The sequence below is a fragment of the Pelmatolapia mariae genome, linkage group LG6 (assembly GCF_036321145.2).
Source record: "Pelmatolapia mariae isolate MD_Pm_ZW linkage group LG6, Pm_UMD_F_2, whole genome shotgun sequence".
Classification (NCBI taxonomy): domain Eukaryota; kingdom Metazoa; phylum Chordata; class Actinopteri; order Cichliformes; family Cichlidae; genus Pelmatolapia; species Pelmatolapia mariae.
In genome coordinates, this window is record NC_086232.1 from 26329856 (window position 1) to 26352195 (window position 22340).

The following is a 22340-nucleotide window of genomic DNA, read 5'->3' on the forward strand; positions in this document are numbered from 1 at the left end:
TATGTCTTATTATAGCATGTCGTTTTCACCCGGAGGCATTAGTGAGGAATGAGTAATGGCCACAGACAGTTACGCTGAATGAAGTCAGCGTGATCAAGAGACCATCAAACTGGTGACATGCTCATACGGAAGAAAAGGGCAGGTGGACTAGCAGAGATTTGCAGGAAGGGAACATGATAATTGTTTAATTTAAAGGTACTTTTGGTTGTAAAATTATTAAAGTGATAAAAAAAAAATGTTCCTCTGTTTTTTTCATGTCTCAGAATTGAAATCTTTACTCCTGTCATAGAGTTGCTCATGGAAAGGTTTTCACAGGTTTATTTCATAATTTCTTTTTGATTTTCTTTTTTAGTTTTAAAAAAATGTTGGATGTATGTATATTATGGGTGACACAATGATGGAGTGGTTAGCACTGTCTCCTCAGCCAGGTTGGAAACCTAAATAATGGCTTTCATGAAATTGTGTGGGGTTTGCAAGCTCTCCCTGTGTCGGCGTGGATGATAATGTGCTTGTAGAGGAAGTGAACGGGGATGGGTTTAAATACCTGGGATAAACGATTCAAAGCAATGGACAGTGTATAACAGAGGTGAAGAAGAAAGTGCAGGCAGGATGGAGATTGTGATTGTATGGGTGATTTGTAACAAACCAAGAGCAGCACAAGTGAAAGGGAAGGTTTACAAGGTGATAGTGAGAAAATGATAATGCTAAAAATGCTCACCAATCACGTGAGCAATGGCGCCTGTGTTTGGCTTTGCCGCTGCTACAGCTCGTTGGAGGCGACAGTATAGTTTTTCACTGTCGTCACTTGTCGTTTACAATATAATTTTTGCTCTTTTGTATTCTGACTTTGCTTCTGCTGCTTTAATTTATGATCGGGATACACTTTTAAACATCAAAGACTCAATGGAGAGCTACTGTGACAGCTGGGACAGCTACAGAAAAACTTTTCCTCCTCCTCCTCTGGTGTGTTCCTCACCTGAGTGCGTGCTACTGTGCACAACCCGCAACATTTCAACCCTCAAGAGGCGAAAAAGGGGAACGAGGGCCGGCGTTCAGGTGAAACGGAGAAGGTACCGGAGGCTAGCTGCTTGGCTGTGGGGTGACTCTCGGTGCCTGCGACCAGTTCCTCTCCTGTCGTTTGCTGGGGATGTTACGCCGCCGCCGCCTGGGACCCGAGCCCCACGGCTCGAAAACAGTTTGCTCACTCTGTGTCCGTCATCCATTTGATGATTTGAGCTGATGACGTCATCCGTCATCAGCTCTGCTTTTGATACTGTTGATCACAGCACCATGATAAATAGGCTGAAGGACTTGTTTGGGATCACTGGTGTTGTTTTAAAATGGTTTATGTCGTATCTGTCTGAGAGATCCTTTACTGTCTGTATCAATCATGTGTTGTCTGAAACGTCAGTTCTGCCTTCTGGGGTACCTCAAGGATCTGTTTTAGGTCCTATTCTCTTTTTGCTGTATATACTCCCTCTAGGCCAAATTATCAAACGTTACAGTAATATTTCTTATCATCTCTATGCTGATGATATTCAGTTATACTGTTCTTTCAAAGCTTCTGAGTTTTACAAATTGTCTTGTTTAAATAATTGTCTGTCAGAAATCAAACAATGGTTAAATGACAATTTCCTTCAGTTAAATGCAGATAAAACAGAAACCTTGATTATTGCACCTGATCACATGCTCTCAGAAATTCAGCAGCATATCAGTTTTTTAGACCCTTCATTTCAGTCGAGTCTCAGAAACTTAGGTGTTATATTTGACAGTTCAATGTCTCTTGAGAAACACTCAAAACAACTTGTCCGGAACTGTTTTTATCATTTAAGAAACATTTCTAAACTCAGACTACTAGTGTCAAAGACAGAACTTGAGATGATTATTCATGCTTTTATTTCTTCTCGTTTGGATTATTGTAACGGTCTTTTTACGTGTCTCAACAAATCTGCTCTGGATCGCCTTCAGTCTGTACAGAATGCAGCGGCAAGACTTTTAACTGGTATAAACAAGAGGTCTCACATTACTCCAGTTTTGGCTTATCTTCATTGGTTGCCAGTAAATTTTAGGGTTCATTTTAAAATTTTAGTTGTAACTTTTAGAGCTCTGCACGGTGAAGCTCCCCAGTATATCTCTGACCTGTTGAAACCTCATGCTTCATCCCGAGCACTTAGGTCTTCAGGTCAGAGGCTACTGGTGGTCCCACGTACTAGGTTTAAAACACGTGGGGATCGGGCTTTTCAGGCACTGGCACCTAGGCTGTGGAACTCCCTGCCGTTGTCTGTACGCTGTCTAGACTCTACTGACTCCTTTAAAAAGCAGCTGAAGACATTTTTATACAAACGGGCTTTTAATTAATTTTAACTTGTGTGTCTGATCTTATTGTGAAGCACTTTGTGATTTTTATCTGTGAAATGTGCTATATAAATAAATTTTACTTACTTACTTACTTACTTCTATGGTATATGGTTTGTAGACTGTGGCACAGAAAGAAAATCAGGAGGGTGAGCAGACATGGCAGAATTGATCAGAGGGACAGCTCAGTTTGAGTGGGTTGGAGACACAGCTAGAGAAAAGGCTCAGATTGTTTCCACATGTGCAGAGGAGGGATAGTGGATGTAAAATGTGGAGCTGCGAGGCGAGAGTAAAGGAGGAAGACCACAGAGAAAGTTCATGGATGTAATGAAGGAGGACATGCAGAGGGCTGGTGTGACAGAGAAGACTGCTATAGATAGGGAGGCAGATGATCTGCTGTGGTGAACCCTAAAGGGAGCAGCTGAATAAGAAACAAAGAAACAGCAGAATAAATGCACAGAACATAGCACTGTATTAAAGTTATATATGAGTGAATGAGCTTATGGTACTGTTGGATTAAAAAAAAAAAACTTTATTAAGTTTTAGCAAGTAACAAAGAGTCTGACACACATGCAAAAGAATGACCAGCCCACCCAACATCCCACTGCAGTCCTATTATATAGTTAGCAAATTCACAAACATAAATAAATAAGTTAACTTGTCATCAACAGCCATCAAGCTAACAATCAGAGATTCTGGGATATCACCGAGTACTCCAGAAGCAAGTATTTAAAGCCAGAAGGTGGATAGTGTAGACAGAGTGACCAGACCCTCAAAAACAATTTGTCATGACCCTTTATAGTCGCATGTAGTCTTTCGTGTGGAAGAGCATTAAAGATTTCCCGGTTCCCAATGGTAACACTAGAACCTTTAATCCAGTTGAGTGAAATACACTTTCTGGCAATTAGAAGAAGCTTCTCCAGAAATCTGTAGTGTGCTACCAGTAGATGCAACTCCCTAGAGGGTAGGAATAAGAGGAAAACACCAGGATCTTAAAAAATAAAATAAAATAAAGAAGCTTATTTTAAACATTCCACTAATTTCCTTAGACATAACTTTCCAGAACCTGGAAATCAATTTAGACTCCCAGATCCAGTGAAAATATGTTCCCCTATCAGAAAAGCACTTAATGCACAGAGGAGAGAGAGAGAGAGAGAGAGAGAGAGAGGAGTTATCTTGTGCAAAACAACAGCGGTGATATGCAATCTGTGAACACTATTATACTGAGTCTCTTGCATATGAAGGTAGATTTGATCAGGGTTATAGCTTCCTGCCAGTCATCCTCTATTTATTCTGTGCCTAAATCCTTCCCCCACGTATGAGCAATATTTACAGCTCACATCCATCAGAGGAACAGAGAAGGAAGTAGACTAGTGAAATAAAATGTCTCCCAGTTTGGTGATATTGTTCAATTTATGATGTAACACTTTTATATGATTTGTACTGTCTTGATAGCATCTTGTCCATAAAGACAGTAACCAGTATAGTGTAGATATCTATCACTGCAAACACATGAAATTGATGTAGAATTCCAGATTATACCTCATAAAAAGAATTTCTAACGCCTAAAAGCACCTTTAGAAAAAGTTAGGGGGAACCTCGACACAAAATACGGACAACGTCATGGCCTTGAATGCCTGCGATTGAATGTCGATAAAAGGGGAAACCCCTTGTCATCAGGAGGGCTGTCTTTAACCTGCTTCTGCACCCCTGTGTCGACCGTCCAATGTCACATTCACAGTTAATACCCTGCAACCCAAATTCCAGCCAGTAGAGATATTGTTAGTTTATCTAAATATATTATTTAAATATTGCTATCGAGGTGCTTTTAAAACGCGAGTAAACGGTGTATCTATATTTATATATCACTATTATCCAGACTGGCGTCAGCCATTTTTAAACATTTTAAATGCCTTAATTTTTAATCGCTACCTCGGTCGCTCGGACAGTGGAGTAGTTTGTGTGGAAAAGCCACAAAAAAAAAACAAAAAAAACGCGGAGTCATTTCCCCTTTCCAAGATCACTCAGCGATTCCCTCAGTTTTCCCTCGGCTACTGTACTTGCAAAATAGTGCGCCCTGCTGTCTCTATTGCGCATGACTGTACGTCGTAATATGAAGTAGGCCTCCTGTTTTTCTCCCCAACCCGAAGTCCTCCTGGCCCCCACCACCTCGCTGCAACGCTCACAAGTAAGCAAAACACGGAGGCTGCTCTCGATTATTCGTCAAGGTAAGGGTTTTTAATGCATACGCGAAGCTGGTGGCGGTTACCGATCGTGAAACAGCACGGCAGCCGTGGTTTGTAGACGGTGTTTTCGGCGTGCGGAAGCGGTCGGACTGCAGAGCAGGCTTCGGGACTGTTTCCGCACGCTTGAGGGAGAGCAAGGCCCAGTGACCCACATTTGGAGCAGCCAGTGTCTATGTGTACGAGTGGGCGAGCGCGTGCGCGTATCCTTGCCAGTGTGTGTGTGAGCCCGCGCGCGTGTGCCCGGGCACAGTGTATGTATGTGTGTACGTACATCTGCCGCGAAAATGTTTCCACCGTCGTTGGTTTTATAGATGTGTCTCCGCGGTGGATATTCATGTTTTTGTCGGCTTACGCGAGGACCTTGCCCCGCGCGGATGTTCATGCGCGGCGTTCGAGGACCCGACGGTAATATTTTAGATTATTTCGTCTTCAGTGTCAGTTGTTGCGTGACAGCTTTGGGCTCGGCGCCAGCTTGCTATGATAGAGACATATTTTTCCTCTTGTTTATTTGTGACAAACGTGAAATGCTTTACCCGTGAGTGTCATTCAGTGTTTTCCGAGTGTGAGCAGGAGGAAACTGGGGCAGTAAGAGCATTAAATCTCTGAGTTAAATTGGCAGTTTTCGGTAGCAAGCTTAGTTAGCCTGCTAGCTAGCTATATGGGTTGCTCTCTTTTGGTTGTATAACTAACACCTGTGGCATTAAATTGTATATGTTAAACGCCAGCTTGCCTTATCTTATGGCTCGTTGCTGTTTTGGGTGACGGAAAAACATTCGGCCATGTTGCTCATATGAAAGTTAATTCATTAGGAATGGTTTACAACGTCTTCGTCCAATGAAGAAGCTCAGTTTAACGAGGCTTCACTTATTGGCCATGAGGAGAACACCAACTGCAGGTCAGCATCCCGAAATATAGCCTCGGGACCACCAGTGTGATCTCCTTATGATGGTTTTATACACATGAGGGAGATATGAGAGAGCATCTCTCCCAGTATGCTGTCCATAGATGTTAGTGTAGTCTTCGTGACCTCTCTGCCCACACTTATATACAGCAAAATCCTCTTAGAAGGCGTTGATTAAGTGGTGGTCTGTTGTCCCTGTGACGGTGGGACTACTTGACGAGTTTGGGAGCGACTCCTATAGACTAATCTTTTAAGACTTTAACAAATGCTGAAATTGATTATTCGACTCTTGTGCATGAGTTTGCTTGTAGAAAAAAGTGAAAACACTCACAAGTTATTGCTGTTCAGTTGTGGTGCTGGTTGGTGTTAATGTAAAGAGTAAATCTTTAGACTGTTGTTTTTATAAAAAAGAAAACACACACTGAGCATTAATACGAAGACTACATTGGCCATAACAGTTTGAGAATCAAAACAACAGAATTGTTGATTAACAGGAAAACAATCAGCAACTACTCTGATAAGTCTTCACCAGTCATTTTTCATGGCAAAATGCCAAGGTTATATTGGGTACAGCACCTCAATTGTGATCATATATCTCTGTAAAATGATTGGACTGTTGCTGAGATAATGGGATATTTGTTGTTAATTTTTATATGAAAGTAGTATTAAACCCCTTTTACGTTTAACTGTTTCTTAGACAGAGCAGACTTGTTTTTGGCATTTTAGTGGTATGACAAATCTATGTGTAAAAACTGATTACTTGCAGCTGAAGTTTCCTGTTTTGTACTTTGCAGCAACTAACATCTGCATTTTTCGGGTGACTTCTAGAATTTCTGTGCATGGTAAACAGTGGGTGTATGTTTGTGTTGCAGGTGAGGTGTGGTTTGCACACACAAGATTTGTCAGCAACTCAAAGGCTGCGATCTCAAACAGCTAATTATACCAACAAGTGACATTCCAGAAGGTAAGTTACATGATGTAAAAATATTGTAAGTGCAGAAGTAAATTTCATTTCAGGGTATTTTTTCTGGATTGGTTTATGTTATTCACACTTTGAGGATGCTGTCGCGTGTTATACTGTAATTTAATAATCTTAATTCATAAAATACATTTATGTCCATAATGTATATTGTACCAAAATTAAAAGGAAGAAACTGATGTTAAAGGGGAAAAAAGAATAAATAAAAAAAAAAAAAAATCTTGGTTTAAGAAATGGCAGACAGATGGTTATTATGTTTCCAAACTCTCTGGTTGGTCTCCTCATGACCCTTAGTTTCTGCTCTGATTTCTCCAGCAGGTTTGCTTGACCACCATGTCCTTCCTGTGGCCTGGTACCCTCTCATGACCCCAATGACCTCAGCTCCACTTTTGACCCCAAACCCCTTCTACAACCCCCCGAGAAAATACGTTAACTGAGCACGTGCATAGGCTGCAGTGAGGTGAGAAGTTAATGCACAGACACACAGATTTAATCTGGTGCATGGAAAAGTGTTTATTAAATGTGAGAAATTATTATTATTTAGTGTGTGTGTGCATGCATGTATGGAGATGTAACTGTTTTTAAAAAGAAAGGAACTAGTTAAGAGAAAAGATATGATCTGCAAATGTTATGGTTAGAAAAGGGACTACCCTTTCAGGCTTTCACTTCAAAGCCCTTTTTAGTGCCTTCATATACAATATGAAATATAACTAGGAGTTAAACTATTAAACTACCTGCTCTTTTTGTCTCAACAGGTGGTCTTCCAAATGCCTACCTCACGCCTAAAGAACAAATCACTGCAGCCACAGCCCTGATTAGCAGCCACCATGACATCAAGCATAGGGTATAATGCTGCACACAATACCTCAAAATGTTGTGTCTACTGTATACAGAATATGTTCATAGTCAAATGTACAAAATCACAAAATATATCTATGTAACATTTGGCTCAAAAATTAAAACTCATTATTGTAACTCTTTATATTTCTTTACTTTTGAAAGAATATTTTTCCATTTAAAGAAAAAAGTTATGGATAGCATCTATGAGTCCCCATCAAATTATTTTTTTGACCCGTATTAATTGAAACGTAGTCAAGAAACACACCCTATTACACAAATGCGCTTAATCTTCTTGGCAAACAAAACACATTCCTTCTACCGCTCTCTCTCTCTCTCTCTCTGTCTCTCTGTGTCTCACCCGTTTTCTGTGTGACCCAAAAATAAACCTGCTGCTGGCATGTACAATAGGAATTCTCTCATTAGCCAACATCAATCATTGGTTATTATTAACAATGCATACCTGCCTTCAAGGCCACCGCACATGCAGGAAAACGTAAACAAGTAAGTCTTGAAAGCTGTGAATGGCTGTAAATATGTTTCCTTTCTTCCTTCTTTAGGGATGATTGTAGCATCTTTGATGGGTTGATGGAAGAAGATGAAAAGGACAAAGCGAAACGGTAAGATAAACATACTGGAGAAAAAAAGTCATAGTATATTGATTAAACATGAGTTAGTACGTTTTTGGCTCCTCTGCAGAATACACAGTGTCAGAGCTGACTTTGTCCTAATGCAATTCACACAACAGTCATTCTGCCTTGACTTTCACATAACCAGGGTCACTTATGATAAAGTTACATTACTGTTTTTTAAAGGTTGTTTTTTAAAACCCAGTCAAAACATTGGATGAAAACAGAACCAAATAAAATGTCTTAAACCTTCTATTTCAAAACTATTTTGGCTTGCAGCGTGTCCCGTAACAAGTCTGAGAAGAGACGGCGAGACCAGTTCAATGTCCTCATCAAGGAACTCGGCACAATGTTGCCTGGCAACACTAGAAAGATGGACAAGTCCACCATCCTGCAGAAAAGCATCGACTTCCTGTGTAAACACAAAGGTCAGAGCTTTCTGCCATGCTCCTCTCACTTCCTGTTTTTGCTGAACACCTCACAGGGTGGATGTTTTTTGTATATTTAGCTTGATCATTCAGATTTAGCCACACTTATCAGGGTTTGTTTACCTTCATCACTAGAAAGTGAAAGCATGTTTTTATTGCCTTTTTATGAGACATTGGTACTGTAATTTTACAGTACAAAATGGTAACTATTTGAACCGGTTGTGTATTTTTGACCTAACAAGTTATTCTTAAAGTAAATCTACCTTTATGTCTTTTAATAATTATAAGGGTTTAAGCAGTTTTAACTTTTTATGAATACTGATATTGTGTTTATGTTAAATTATTTCATCACTGTATAAAGGTCAATGATCCTTTTGTTTTTATCTAGTGTCATTGACTTGCAAGATAATAAAATACCAGCTTCCGCTTCACGTGCACTCTTACCTAGTATGTTTTTAACTGTCTTGTTTTCATTGTGGACATAGCAGTCTCAAAACATTTTTCCACCCAGTTGTTTACTGTTAACTTTATGCTATTTTTGTTGTCTTTTTACGTGCCCTCACCTCATGTGCTCTAATTCCTCCTTGACATTTTCCACTATGCCTGTATTTCTTTAAGTTCTGACTGAATTCTCTTTCCTTCATCAGAGATTGCAGCTCAGTCTGAGTCGAGTGAGATCAGACAAGACTGGAAGCCTCCATTTCTTAGCAATGAGGAATTCACCCAGCTCATGCTGGAGGTCAGAAATCTTAGGTTTCGTTCTGTAATCCTGCCTGTTGTGTAAAAACACAGGGACTTTAACCACAGTTGTATTAATACAGTGGTCAGTCTCACCTCATTTTGTACAGTATAGTTATATCTGAAGTTAAATTTTAAGTTTGTCCCTATGGGATTTCACACTGTTTTTTTATTTTTTTTTTTATTTTTAACAGGCTCTTGATGGGTTCTTTATAGCAATAATGACTGATGGCAACATCCTCTACGTGTCCGAGAGTGTCACTTCACTACTAGAACACCTCCCGGTAAATCACCTCCCCCTGCAACCGTGTCTGTATTAGTCATACACTTTATTATAACAAAAGCTTTCATATGATCTTTTGTGTGGTTCAGATTAACCATGCCAGGCTGACCAGTGTGTATTGAAAAGGGCTTGTCTTCATTTGTGTTCTTCTTGAATGTGTGTGTGCCTGTGTGTGGGTGTTTTATCAGGCGGATTTGGTGGACCAGAACCTGTTAAACTTCCTGCCGGTTGGGGAACACTCCGAAGTGTACAAGGCTCTGTCCACACACCCCTCTGAGCTAGAGAACCTTAGCACTGATTACCTAAAGTGTGAGTAACACACCGTCATCTTGTACCATAAAATCTGCTTGAAATGATATGGTTTACAATTTTATTGTATGTCTGATGATTAAACAGGATTATTTATTATTATCAGATTAAAAATGCTCACAAGTAAAAGTATTTCTCAAATAAATAGATAAATAATGTTAAAAATGATTCAAATTTCAAAAAGGTCACCATAGTGTGAAGACACGGCTTGTCAGAGTGAAGCAGCTGGACTGGACATGAACTTTGTGGAGCACATAAACAGCATGTTTTTACAAGCAGTTATATTTTTTTTTCCTAGGTTATTATAATCTCTCTTTCTTTTTTGTCTCCAGCTAAGAATCACATGGAGTTCTGCTGTCATATGCTGCGAGGGGCCATTGACCCCAAAGAATCCCCTGTTTATGAATATGTTAAGTTCATCGGCAACTTCAAGTCTCTCAATAACGGTATGTCCCCACGCACTGCATGTGAGGAATTTCAGAAGATGTTTTTTTTTTTCAATACTATTTTCCAAACAAGCTTGCATGTATAGATACAAACTAGCATTAAACTTGTGTGTTAAACCCATTAAATGTTAAAGTCAAAAAGTGGAAAATAAGCATATTTTTAAGATATCAATCATTTACTAGCCTAGAAAGATATTATTCTGTGTACTGCTCTGTGAACCACATTTTATATTCTTTGACATGCTGAGTAAGTAACTCTGTTGTGCAGTTCCCAATGTGACTAGGAACGGTCTGGCAGGGGTGTTACAGCGGTCGCTACAACCTGCCTTTGATGACCAGGTGTGCTTTGTAGCCACGGTCCGGCTAGCTAAGCCTCAGTTTATCAAGGTATTATTCAGACATGAACATACTTTACTCATTAGATTGTCATGTATTTATTTGTCAATTAGCTATTAATTATCTCTCAAAACATCAGATTTTCACAATTTTATTTTCATAGGAAATGTGTACGGTGGAGGAGCCCAATGAAGAGTTCACGTCGAGACACAGTCTAGAATGGAAATTCCTCTTTTTAGACCATCGGTAGGCAGATCTAGTTCTTCTCCTGTATACTCAATCACAACGGGTTGTTGGGTGGTTGAGTTGCACCCTCATGGCTGCTGTCATATATAGATGGCTGAAACACACATTCACACACTTTATGATTGGTCAGTTTAGCAAATGTGAGAATTTATTCATGGATCTAACCTCTTAAGTTCTGTCTTCATTCATTATTGACAAATTTAAATGTGAACTACAGTATAGTACGGTCTTTTTCCAGGTCACGTTTCACTTTTTTCCAAAAATATGTTGTTTTACTACATTTTCAGATATAGTGACATGTTCATCATGCTTAGTGTATGCATCTAGTACTATATTATTGTGAAAATTGTGTTATTTTTAGTGGTGCTTCATATATATATATATATATATATATATATATATATTAGGGGTGCAACGATACACAAAATTCACGGTTCGGTTCGATACTTTGGTGTCACGGTTCGATATTTTTTCGATACAAAAAATGTTCATGCTTTTTTTAATTTGTCATTTATTAAAATTATAAATATATATTTTAACTCAAAAGTACAGTTTTTAAATTTAATGTTGCTGAAACGACAAAGTAATAAAAAAAATAAATATCTCATGGAGAAATCCCTCATCTTTGGAAAAGAGAGTTTATTACAGAGAAATGGCTCTTTCCAAAATAAAAGCTATACTATACGCTTCTTCTGGGGTATACTCTCAGCAGCATATTAAACATATCAGGTCCCCATAAGGAGAATCATGTGCTAACGGCTGTCTAAATGACTCGGGTAAAGTCTGTTGCATGCGTGCTTGTTGCTTTTGTCTGCTTCCACTTGTCTTTGCACTAGGATGACGTTGGAGTAAATGTGCAGTCATATTCATTGTGTTCCCACTAGTGCTGTCAGCATTAATCTCGTTAAAATGATGTTAACGCCACAACACGGCAAATCTCCGTTAACGAGCTACCGCGGATCGCCCTGTGCATGGGGCTGGACAGCGTCAACACGTTAACGAGCAAACTGCGCTAACGCAGTAGTTCCCACCCATGTAATTGAGCATTGCGTGGCACATCCGACATACTGTTTTACTTTTGTCCATGACGCGCTTACCTTCAGGGTCATACTTCACATGAAGACCAAAATAGTTCCAAAGGCCAGATCTGAATGAGGGTGGGGGAGGTTCAATTTGCTTTGTTGCAATGAGCTTAGCTTTTGTCTTGCTAGCTTGCGCTGCGCTCAGTGGATCTGCACTCGACAGTGCAGCCTAGGCGGAGTAGTCGAACGCAGATCCACTGAGCGCTCAACACAGACAGCATCGTCAGAAGAAAAGTTGATAAAATAAATTAAAAATTTTGTATTGTTCGATACACATGCGTACCGAACCGAAAGCACTGTATCGAACGGTTCAATATCGATACGAGTATCGTTGCACCCCTAATATATATATATATATATATATATATATATATATATATATATATATATATATATATATATATATATATATATATATATATATATATATATATATATAAAGCCCCGTTGCATTTCAGTTCTTCACAAACTGTGTTCTTGTTCTTCAATTTATTTCTCCATTGAGATCTTCCTCCACACTTCTAGTTTCACTTTTCAGGATACCAGAAGTTAAGAAATCATAGAAAATAAATAAACAAATCATAAATAAAATAAATAAATGTACATGAAAATAAAGCATTTCTCTAGAAAAAGTATCCGTTCAGCATTGTTACATCAGAGTAAGAAAATCATTTTACCTTTTACAGAGCGCCACCAATTATAGGCTACCTGCCTTTTGAGGTTTTGGGGACATCAGGGTACGACTATTACCATGTGGACGACCTGGAGACGCTAGCGAAATGTCACGAACACTGTGAGCATTTACTTTAAGTCAAACTAGCAAAAATCTTTTGTAAAAGCCTTTCTCTGAGTGTTATTGGTAACATCTTTGGCTGTTTCTGCCTCCCTTCTATTCAGTAATGCAATATGGTAAAGGGAAGTCATGCTACTACCGTTTCCTGACGAAAGGTCAACAGTGGATCTGGCTGCAGACACACTACTACATCACCTACCATCAATGGAACTCTCGACCTGAGTTTATTGTCTGCACGCACACAGTAGTCAGGTACAAGTAATTGTATGTTTATTTTATTCCCCTTTTCCATGAAAATGTTACTGAAGATTGCTGATCACTGGACTTTTTCAGGAACGATGTTGAGTTTGTGTTAACAAAAGACTCTTTATGTATCTATTTTTATAATGTTTTTATTGGTCAACCATCTTCTCAAACCCCCTTTTTTGGTCTAAAATGCAGCTATGCAGAGGTGAGGGCAGAACAGCGCAGAGAGCTGGGCATCGAGGAGGCAAATCCAGAAGTCACTGCAGATAAGGTGAGAAATAAATAAAACATGTAGCACGGTCCTTATAATTGCAAACATGTCAAGCACAGGAGTAAAATTGAGTCTAAAAACAACGTTGTGGTAGAAGTTGTTGTGTAAGACTAACTGAAACAGATGAAAGCAAAAATATCGTAAATATATTACATGTTGAAGTACAATATTCAGCTTCATTAGGAGCTGTTATAATGTTAGATTATGAAATTTATGCTTCAGATTTTCTGCTGGTACCTCAATTACCTTTTAGGCCTGTAATTTCCACTTGTATGCACTCCATTAGATACAATGGATAGGCTTTGTTGTTGTTTTGTGGGGTTTCTTGTTTTTTAAAATCTTTGGTATTTTCTTATTTTTCCAGAGTCAAGACTCTGGCTCAGAGTCACAGCTCAATACGTCCAGCCTGAAGGAGGCACTGGAGCGATTTGACCACAGTAGAACACCTTCGACTTCCTCGCGGAGTTCCCGCAAGTCCTCATCGCATGTGTCTGACAACACCTGCACTTGTAAGGACACCCACAGTTGCACAAATAATGTGACATTATACACTGACATACTGTTAAGGGGAGGTGGTGACATATCCTCTCTGTATTAAAATTCAGTGGCTAACTCCTGTAGTAAAGTGATATCATCTAAAAATAACCATTGACCACCAATTACTTTCTCTGCAGCGACGGCTCCCAAGTTGCACATGGACACGGCCACGCCCCCTCGGCAGTCGTTGGCATCCACCATGGAGATGACATCACAGCGCCGGTCATCTATCAGCAGCCAGGTGAGACAAGACACACCTGGCTAATGCATAGAAAATCCTTACAAAAACTACCTCTGGCCATAACTAACACAGAAATCGGTCAAGAAAACACTGTTTTCTTTTTTGTTTTATGGACTGGCATATCTGGTTCCTGGTGGAACTTTTGTGCTTGACTATTTCCTGAAGCTTTCTTACATAATCTGAGCACTAAGCGCAGACAAACGCATCCGACTTTAAGAACAGTGTTAATTTTGCTGACTAATAATTTTCATCATAGTTTTTGTCAACAACCTGTTTCTCCCTGACGAAAACAAAATCGCTAAAATAAAAACGAATGCATGAGGATAAAAACTGTGATGAAATCTACAGACACTTTTACCAACGAATAAAAACGAGATGAAAATGTTCTGAGAGGCAGGGCGAGTTTTGGAAGTGATCCTGTCAGAAGTATTCTCTTTGTACATCAAGGTTGGATGCACAGAATTTGATCTGCCCTCAACAAACAGGGTGTGGAGGAAGCGCCTCTCTGTTTCTCATGAAAACACGACAAAATTTAGAGACATATGGACACATTTCGCTTTTTAAGTCTGGGAAAATAAGATGCTTTGTAAACCTTGTGGAGTAAAAACACAAACTTTTACACTTTATATTTTAGGCAAATAAATCAACTTCAGATTTAGGCTTTCATAATCTTGTGATATGTAGTTGACTAAAACTTAGATCCCTAAATTATAACTAAAACTAAATGACTCTTCAGGCAAAAATTCAAAAAATTGCTGTCACAAAAACACTTGTTAAAGACAGAGAGCTAAACCAGAGTTACAGTGAAGGCCTGAAAGAGCATCACTGGGGAAATTATAAAGCATCTTTTCAGCTGCTTAAAGTCTGGGCTGTACATAAAACCTGTATTCGAGTTTAAATTTCCATTATATCACATTATGTTGAATGTGACTTGATTTTTCCACCATAATTTTCACTACATGGTAATCAAATTTCTCAGCTACAGTTTTGATTTCAAACTTCAATGGAGAGCAACAGGCAAGGTTAATATGCTGATGAGGTTTCAGTAGGCCAGCGGTTAGCATCAAGACAGTGCTGCAGTGTTAGCTGGGATGGTGAGAGGTTCATTGTTGAAGTGAAGATGCAAAACAATCTTTCAATCAAAAATACATAATTACCACAAAATCTGTGTTTTTCAACTTACTAAAGTTGGTGTGCTTTGAATGGGCGTTAAGCGGCGTCAAAACCCAGAGACGTGCTTCGCACTGTTGCCTCACAGCAAGAAAGTTCCTGGTTTAAACCTCAGCTAGGGACTTTCTGTGTGGAGTGTGCATATTTTCTCTGTTCCTGTGTGGGTTTCCTCCGGGTACTCTGGCTTCCTCTCACAGTCCAAAAACATGAATACTAGGTTAACTGTTATTTCACATTTTCCTGTGTAGATGTATGTATCTGTAAAATTAGAAAAACACTATATAAATGCAAGTGTATTTCAGTTTTAAGTCTTGGACATGTGCATATAAAATGGTGTAATGCAATGGAAAATTCATGCCTGTAATCATAGTTTTTATTTTCATTATATTTGCAGTCTATGAGCTCTCAGACTACAGGGCAGAGTGTAGCTCCTGGTATGATCAATCAGCAACAACAACAACAGCAGCAGCAGCAGCAGCAACAACAACAACAGCAGCTCCAGACAAATGTGCAGGTGAGACATAATAATGTGGAGAAGAGCTCAAATGGTTTGTTGACAACAGGTTAATTGGTGACAAACGTTTTTTCAAATGCTTGTATAATGTGGACTCTGAGGTCTTGGACCTTGTGGCATTTAATTAACTGTGCAACCCAACTATGGAGTTCGATTAGCCAGTCTATCCTAATTGCATACACATTGCACAGCTTGTTCTTTTTCTCTCCGTCTGCAGCCGGTGATGGAGTTCTCAGCGCAGGTGAATGCCATGCAGCACTTAAAGGAGCAGCTGGAGCAGAGGACCAGAATGATCCAGGCTAACATTCAGCGGCAGCAGGAGGAGCTCAGACACATCCAGGAGCAGCTGCAGAGAGTCCAGGGGCAGGGTATACAGGTAGGCTGTAGATGCATATGCAAGATTACTTTTAGGTCAGCACTGCTTTATGACATAAAAGCCTTTTCTTACAGTAGGTGTGTTTAAGTCCACTTTACTCAGTGTCTATTTATATCTCTAGTGTAACTTACCTTGTGTCATCCTCTATTACTTTGCTTTATTTCTCTCTATTCATAACTCTTTCTCTGTCTTCATGTCGAAGTTAACATCTGTATATTGAGAAAATGGTGTGTAGGACTGCACCTAGTGTTTACAGCAAAATAAAATTAATTATAACAATAAACCAACAGGGTGGACTCTGTTCACAGGATACAGATAGAGCCAAGAAGTAGTATTGATGTAATATTTTCCAAATGTGGAAAAAAAAAATCACTTAATCGAACAAGAAATGTGACGTCTGTTCAGACAATAGGTGAATTGTGCTGTACCTGGTTTTGCTTGACCTAGATCAGGACTGGAATCCTGCATGCATTATATATTTCTTCTATTCATAGAAAACAGTAAACTGCCATCTCCTGATTGTGTAAAGATAATTTATTTCTGTTGATTATTCTGTTGTCACGCACAGATCTGGTAAAAGTAACACACACACATTGTAAATCTCCTTACTAGCTGAATGTGGCCTGATGTTTCATGTGTCCATTCTAACAGATGTTGCTGCAGCAGCAGGGTGGACCCATGAATGTACAGCTTCCTCAAGTAGGATCAGTCCAGCAGACAACTACGTTGACCAATCAGGTCCAGCAAACAACAATTAACCCCGTCCATTCGGGAACTCAGCAGCTCACCATCCAGCAGCAGGCTCCTCCCACTCAACAGAGCTTACAACAGCAGACCAACACCCTTACGCAGGTGCGATACCTGCAGACACACGCAAGCAGACAGGCTATGGAAATACTATGAAAATGGTTTTGAAAGTTCAGATCAGATGAAAATGTTTGTCTGTTTCCTTTGCATGTCCATGATTTTGTCATTTCCTTTTAATCTCAGAAGTTGCCTGTGTGTGCATGTAGTCTTCTTTCAGTGTTCTCTGTGAACAATAATCTTACCTAAATTTGGGACAGTATTAGTCACTTTTATGCAGATATTACAGTGCTATGCTGTGAGGATAAAATGTTAAAATCTCATGCTGTTTGCATTTTTAATAATGTGATACTTTAGGGGTCACTCATTAAACCCCGCCTTTCCTCTGAATAGACACAGTTTAAATTTCCATGTTGTGAATTATTGATTATCTCATGCAATTTTGAAGTCAGCTCAAAATGGTGAGTCTGACAGCATCAAGACATTTCACTGATTAAATTTTTGGGTCTGAAAGTTAGAAGACAGAAAACTTACGAAAAACCACTTTGACTTACACGCTGATTTATTTTGTGTTATGTGTAAATTTCACACATGACAGTGTAAAAGTGGGGAAAGTGAAACTGGAGAACGAATCCACAGAAAATCTTCAAATAATCTTGTTAATGCTTCTTTAACTTAAAAGACATAATGTCATGGCCTTTGCTGTTGCTCCTCTGTAGCCCCAGCGTCAGACTCAGCAAGCTTCTCAGCCTCAGCCCCAACCTCAACCCCAGCCCCAGACCCAGGGCTCTGTATCTGCTCCTTTATACAACACAATGATGATTTCCCAGCCAGGACAGCCAAATGTGCTGCAGATCAGCACCAGCCTGCCGCAGAATAACACCCAGCAAGGCACAGCTGTGGCCACTTTCACCCAGGACCGACAGATCCGGTTAGTGCAGAACAATCGAACCTGATTCCCATTATAATGACAATCTGACAGTTTGTACATTTGAAAAGCTGATATTTAATATGATGGATAAATATATCTATTTCTTTCTCCAGCTTCCCAGCAGGGCAGCAGCTTGTGACCAAGCTCGTGACAGCTCCAATGCATGCATGTGGTGCAGTCATGGTTCCCACTTCTATGTTTATGGGGCAGGTGGTTACCGCATACAACCCCTTTGGGAGCCAGCAGGTAAACACAGTTTGAATTAAGTCTGTTTTTTTTGTTTGCCTTTCTCTGTCTAAGATCAAAACTATTTGGAGTGGAGCCCATTTAAATGATTATATCTGAGCCACTCAGGGCTGACAAACTGCTCCTGGGAGAGCATGTTAAAGAACACACATTTTACTGTTTGGTGTAATGATTCTGGCACAATAGCCTTGCAAATGCACATTAGCCATAATTTTCTAGGTGTTTGTAACTGGAATGAAAAGGGGAGGGGAAAAAAAGACTAGTTAACACAACAGTGTGGATCTGGAAGTAGTTAACGGAGAGATTCAGGATGATAGAAAAAGTATTTTGGGTTTAAAAAAAATAGCTTAACCGTTTTAATAATTAATTGAAAGCCAAAAGCACGCTTGAAAAACCAAAGACTTGCAGGTTGTTGGGTAATTACTTAAATAGTGAAAAAATGGGACACACATCTTAATTATTAATAACGATAAAACTAAGAGTAGCTGCTCATTCACCCTGAAAGCAGTGAGTGAGTGAACTTTTTAATTCATTTTTATTCCTTTACCTCAACCTTTTTCCTTTTGTTAACCCTCTGTACCACCTCAGCAAGGGGGGCAGACCCAAACGCTGACTCTGCAGCCGGCCCAAGCACCTCAAGGACAACCAGACGGCCAAAACCAGACAGCTGTAGTGGCACAAAGCAACCAGCAGGGGCAGCAGCAACAACAGCAATTCCTACAGGTATCACTAGAGGGCAGAAGATGTCATTGATTTAAAATATTGTAGAGGCATGGTATGATAGGATAGCATTCATGTTTAATTTTACTGTACAGATTTTTCATTTTTATGATATTGCGAATAATTATGAAATTATATGAAATGTGTCTTAAGTGTACGCAGTGTTATTTACACTTGTAAATGTTTGAGACTTTCAGTGACACTAGAGAATGAGCAGAGGGAGAAGAATTTCCTTCATTGTCTAATATCATTGCATTGTCTTGCTGCCAGGGCCCTCGTCTGCTCCACAACAACCAGTCTACGCAGCTGATCCTGCAGGCAGCTTTCCCACTCCAACAGCAGGGAACCTTCACCCAGGCAACACATCCACAGCAGCAACAACAACTGCAGCAACAACAACAACAACCGCAGCAGCAGCAACAACAATCTCACCACCAGAGGCACCAGCAGCAGCTTAAACCACAGCCCCAGAAACAGCAGAAAGCCCCGTCATCGCACAGGACTGATGCTGTCAGCAGCCAACAGCAGTGAAGCGAGGAGGGGAGTGTGTACAGCGAGAACATGTGGGGAATCGAAACTCTTAAGGGATTGCTGCATACGTTTGTTTTTTTGTTTGTTTTTTTTTTTCCCCTCGAAATCGTTCCTCCATCTGAAAGAAACAAATCATAGGAAAGAGGAAAATGAGTCCACAAGGAACTCACCAAAAGACTGTCACCATGGCAACAGGATGGATTCAAATCCCCATTTCTTCTCATGAGAAGCGGTGTTGTGAGGGAAGCTTCAGTTTCCGTGAAAACCTGAATTAATTACTTTATGGTCACTTTTTTGTTTTTTTTTTTTTGTTTTTTTTCTGAGAAGCGTGTCAAAGCGAACTGGCCTTGTACAGATTTACTGTATGATACAAACAAAAACTTGTAAATATCCACCATAGCCTAACAGAAAACAGAAATGTAGTATTTTATATGATTGCATGGAAAAAATAACTGTGTAAGCTTTTATTAGTTGCTTTAAAAAAACAAAAAAAAACCCAACATAACTTTTTACTTTGGTCAAGTGTGGTCAAAGATGGAGCACTGGCTCCTCTTAGACCTCCCCGCCCTACCACCACCACCACCACCACCCCTCCCAGGAAAAAAAAAATTAAGTCCAGAACAAGGTTTTAAAGTTCTGAGTGTTTTAAAAAATGGTTGGGCTTGGGTGTTTTTTGTGGAAGTTGTTTTTTGAACACTGTGTCTCTGAGACAAAAAAAGGCTCTCTTTCTAATTACAGATCATGTTTGGCAAGAAACTAGATTGCAGTTTAACTGTATTATTTACAGGATAATTACTGTACATATGACGGGTTTAGTGATTCCAAGTGCCAATAACATAGTCGAAATTTTTTTTTACTTTAAATTTCAAGCAGACTATTCAAAGGCATATATTTTCCAACAAGATATTACCCCTATTAAAATTCATGCGTGTGTATATAGTAGGGATTATTTTTTAAAAGTAAAAGAGCCCTATATGTAACAAAACAGTATATCCTCAAGCTCCTCAACTTTAGCACTTAACGTGGTTGTGTACGATAAATCACTGTCGACCCTGTTGTTTGTAATCTGTGGTGTGATTCTTTGAGCTAATGAGTGTTTCTGAGAAAACAATCTTTGTGTGAATGAGTGAACAAGAGTGTCTGTGGCTGGTGTGTGTGTGTGTGTGTGTTGCCCCTCGTGTCTTACAATAATTGACTTAGTAAAGGGTTTGAAGTTGTTGGATGGTACTTGTATTCTCAGGAATGTGGAAAGTTTTTGCTTCTGCCTCAGTCTGGAACCAGACCAGAAGGATTAGACAGTGATGCTGCAAAGACCATAGGAAGAAGATTCATAAAGGAAGTGGTGACTGAATCAAATTTGCCCCAGATTTCTTTAGAGCCTTCGTTGTTTATTTATCAAAGCAGAAATGGGGGGGGTCTCCAAAGAGATGTAAAAATATGCTGGTGGGTTTTTTTGTTGTTGTTTTTGTGGGGGTGGATGTTGAGACGCAGTAGAGCAGAATTACAGAGAAATCCTTCTGTTGTCACTCTTATTGGAATAGGCTAACTTCACTCTACCCAAGCATCTGAATTTCAGCTGACTATCTTAAGGTCTCCTGTATCATCAGTGTTTCGTCCTTCTTTATCTTCCTAGGCCTCAGAAAACCTCATGCAGTCCAGTTCACTTGACTCTCGGTTCTCAAATAGCAGTCAAAAACCAGGACAGGGTCCCGCTCCACTTTAAATGGGTTTGGGCTCAGCCTGTGTACTTCAGTGATTAAGCCATATCATACAGAAAAGCCTTGGTTTGGAGGAAGTGAAATGTTGGCAAAGGAGCATTTAGAATGTGTTTTGTCTCAGAGTGTAGTAAAAGTGTGCATGTGGGTTTGTGTGAATATAACATCTCCTGTCCTTGATCCTACTTCTTATATCACTTGGGGGTCAGTATTTGTTTCCCCTGGCGATAGCCAATCAGTTCTTGCGTTGCAGTATAAAGGAATTGTAATTTTCAAGGAACGTCTGCTCTCGTTGGGTGCAGTATTGTGCGAGCCCGTGTGTGGGACAGCTCAACTTGAATATGTTTGTGTGATTGAGTCTGTGTGCATGTTAGCTGTCGCTTTAACCCAGTATATTTTCATGCACAGAAGTGTGACTGGAAAGTGGTTATTAGGCATTGCAGAGCACTGGTCACCTGCCAGGCTAAAGAAGATGGTTACTGTTATTGTTCTGCAATAACAGACTGCTCACAGTGACTATAGTACTATCTGACAAGTCTCAAATGTTAACCCTTGGAGATAAGCTTAACTTAGACTAAATTGCTGTTAGCGGGGATAAAACCTCATTTCTTGTTTTCCCCCTTGCAAATAAGGAATAGTGGCGAGATTACACAGTGAGGGCTTTAATATTTGAATCAGGTCTTCCACTCGTCTCACATTAATTGTTTGTCCTGTATAGATTAGTTTGTTTGTGCGTGTGTGTGTTTTAAGGCATCTCTAAAGGGTAATGAAATGTTTATAGTTTGTGTCACTGATACCCAGCCCAAAGAATGTAATGGTGTTTTAAAGAGACTAATGGATGTTGTAACTGTGCGCCTGTTTGACAGGCTTTATGATGAAGGAAATGGAGGGGTGTGAACGAAACTCACGATTCACTGCAAGAATCCAGAACTTACAATCTGAAATTCAGTCTATTGTAAAAGAACCTCTGAATGTTTCACCATTACAGACTTTATTGGTTTGCAGCAATATGTTTCTGACAACATCTTGGTTGGGAAAAGGGTTCAAAATCTCTTCAAAGTTGAGGTCTAGGATATTTGATACGGGACGCCATTGACAAGACGGCGAGCTCCCCCTTCCACACAGATACACAGGTCACCTTTCCACTACACCGTTTGGTTCTAAACAGTTCTAGATCTAGTATAATACTGTACACATACACAAAGTTAAAAACACCAGTATTCAGTGTAAAAACGGTGCTATGCTAACCTGTACTGTATGTATTTCTATCCCTTCTTCTGCTCTTGAACTGTGCTCCTTTATCTACCCCAAAGTCAGATGTAATCAATATTTTGAAGCAAAATGTTTGCTAACATTATTATTATAATCCCCTCTTCTCCCCTCTTGGTCAATTTGAAAATAAAAACAGTTGCAAATATTAAATGTGACAT

General features: G+C 39.6%; 1 protein-coding gene across 4 annotated transcripts; it reads left to right on the forward strand.

Moving 5' to 3' along the window:
- Positions 1-4445: 4445 nt before the first annotated feature.
- On the forward strand, positions 4446-22332 carry clockb (clock circadian regulator b). Of its 4 annotated transcripts, none has more exons than XM_063476397.1 (24): positions 4446-4583; positions 6375-6466; positions 6797-6941; positions 7237-7325; positions 7879-7938; positions 8227-8375; positions 9023-9114; positions 9308-9397; positions 9585-9705; positions 10038-10151; positions 10420-10538; positions 10651-10733; positions 12502-12608; positions 12713-12860; positions 13050-13125; positions 13490-13634; positions 13800-13903; positions 15468-15587; positions 15805-15963; positions 16615-16815; positions 17487-17698; positions 17812-17944; positions 18533-18667; positions 18935-22332. In XM_063476397.1, exons 4-24 carry the CDS (start codon positions 7309-7311, stop codon positions 19193-19195), a joined length of 2646 nt encoding a protein of 881 aa, XP_063332467.1. In that variant the 5' UTR covers positions 4446-4583; positions 6375-6466; positions 6797-6941; positions 7237-7308; the 3' UTR covers positions 19196-22332. The 4 variants fall into 4 exon arrangements, with proteins under 4 accessions (XP_063332467.1, XP_063332468.1, XP_063332470.1 ...); XM_063476398.1 differs by having other exon boundaries at positions 6800-6941; XM_063476400.1 differs by having other exon boundaries at positions 4456-4543.
- Positions 22333-22340: the final 8 nt, after the last annotated feature.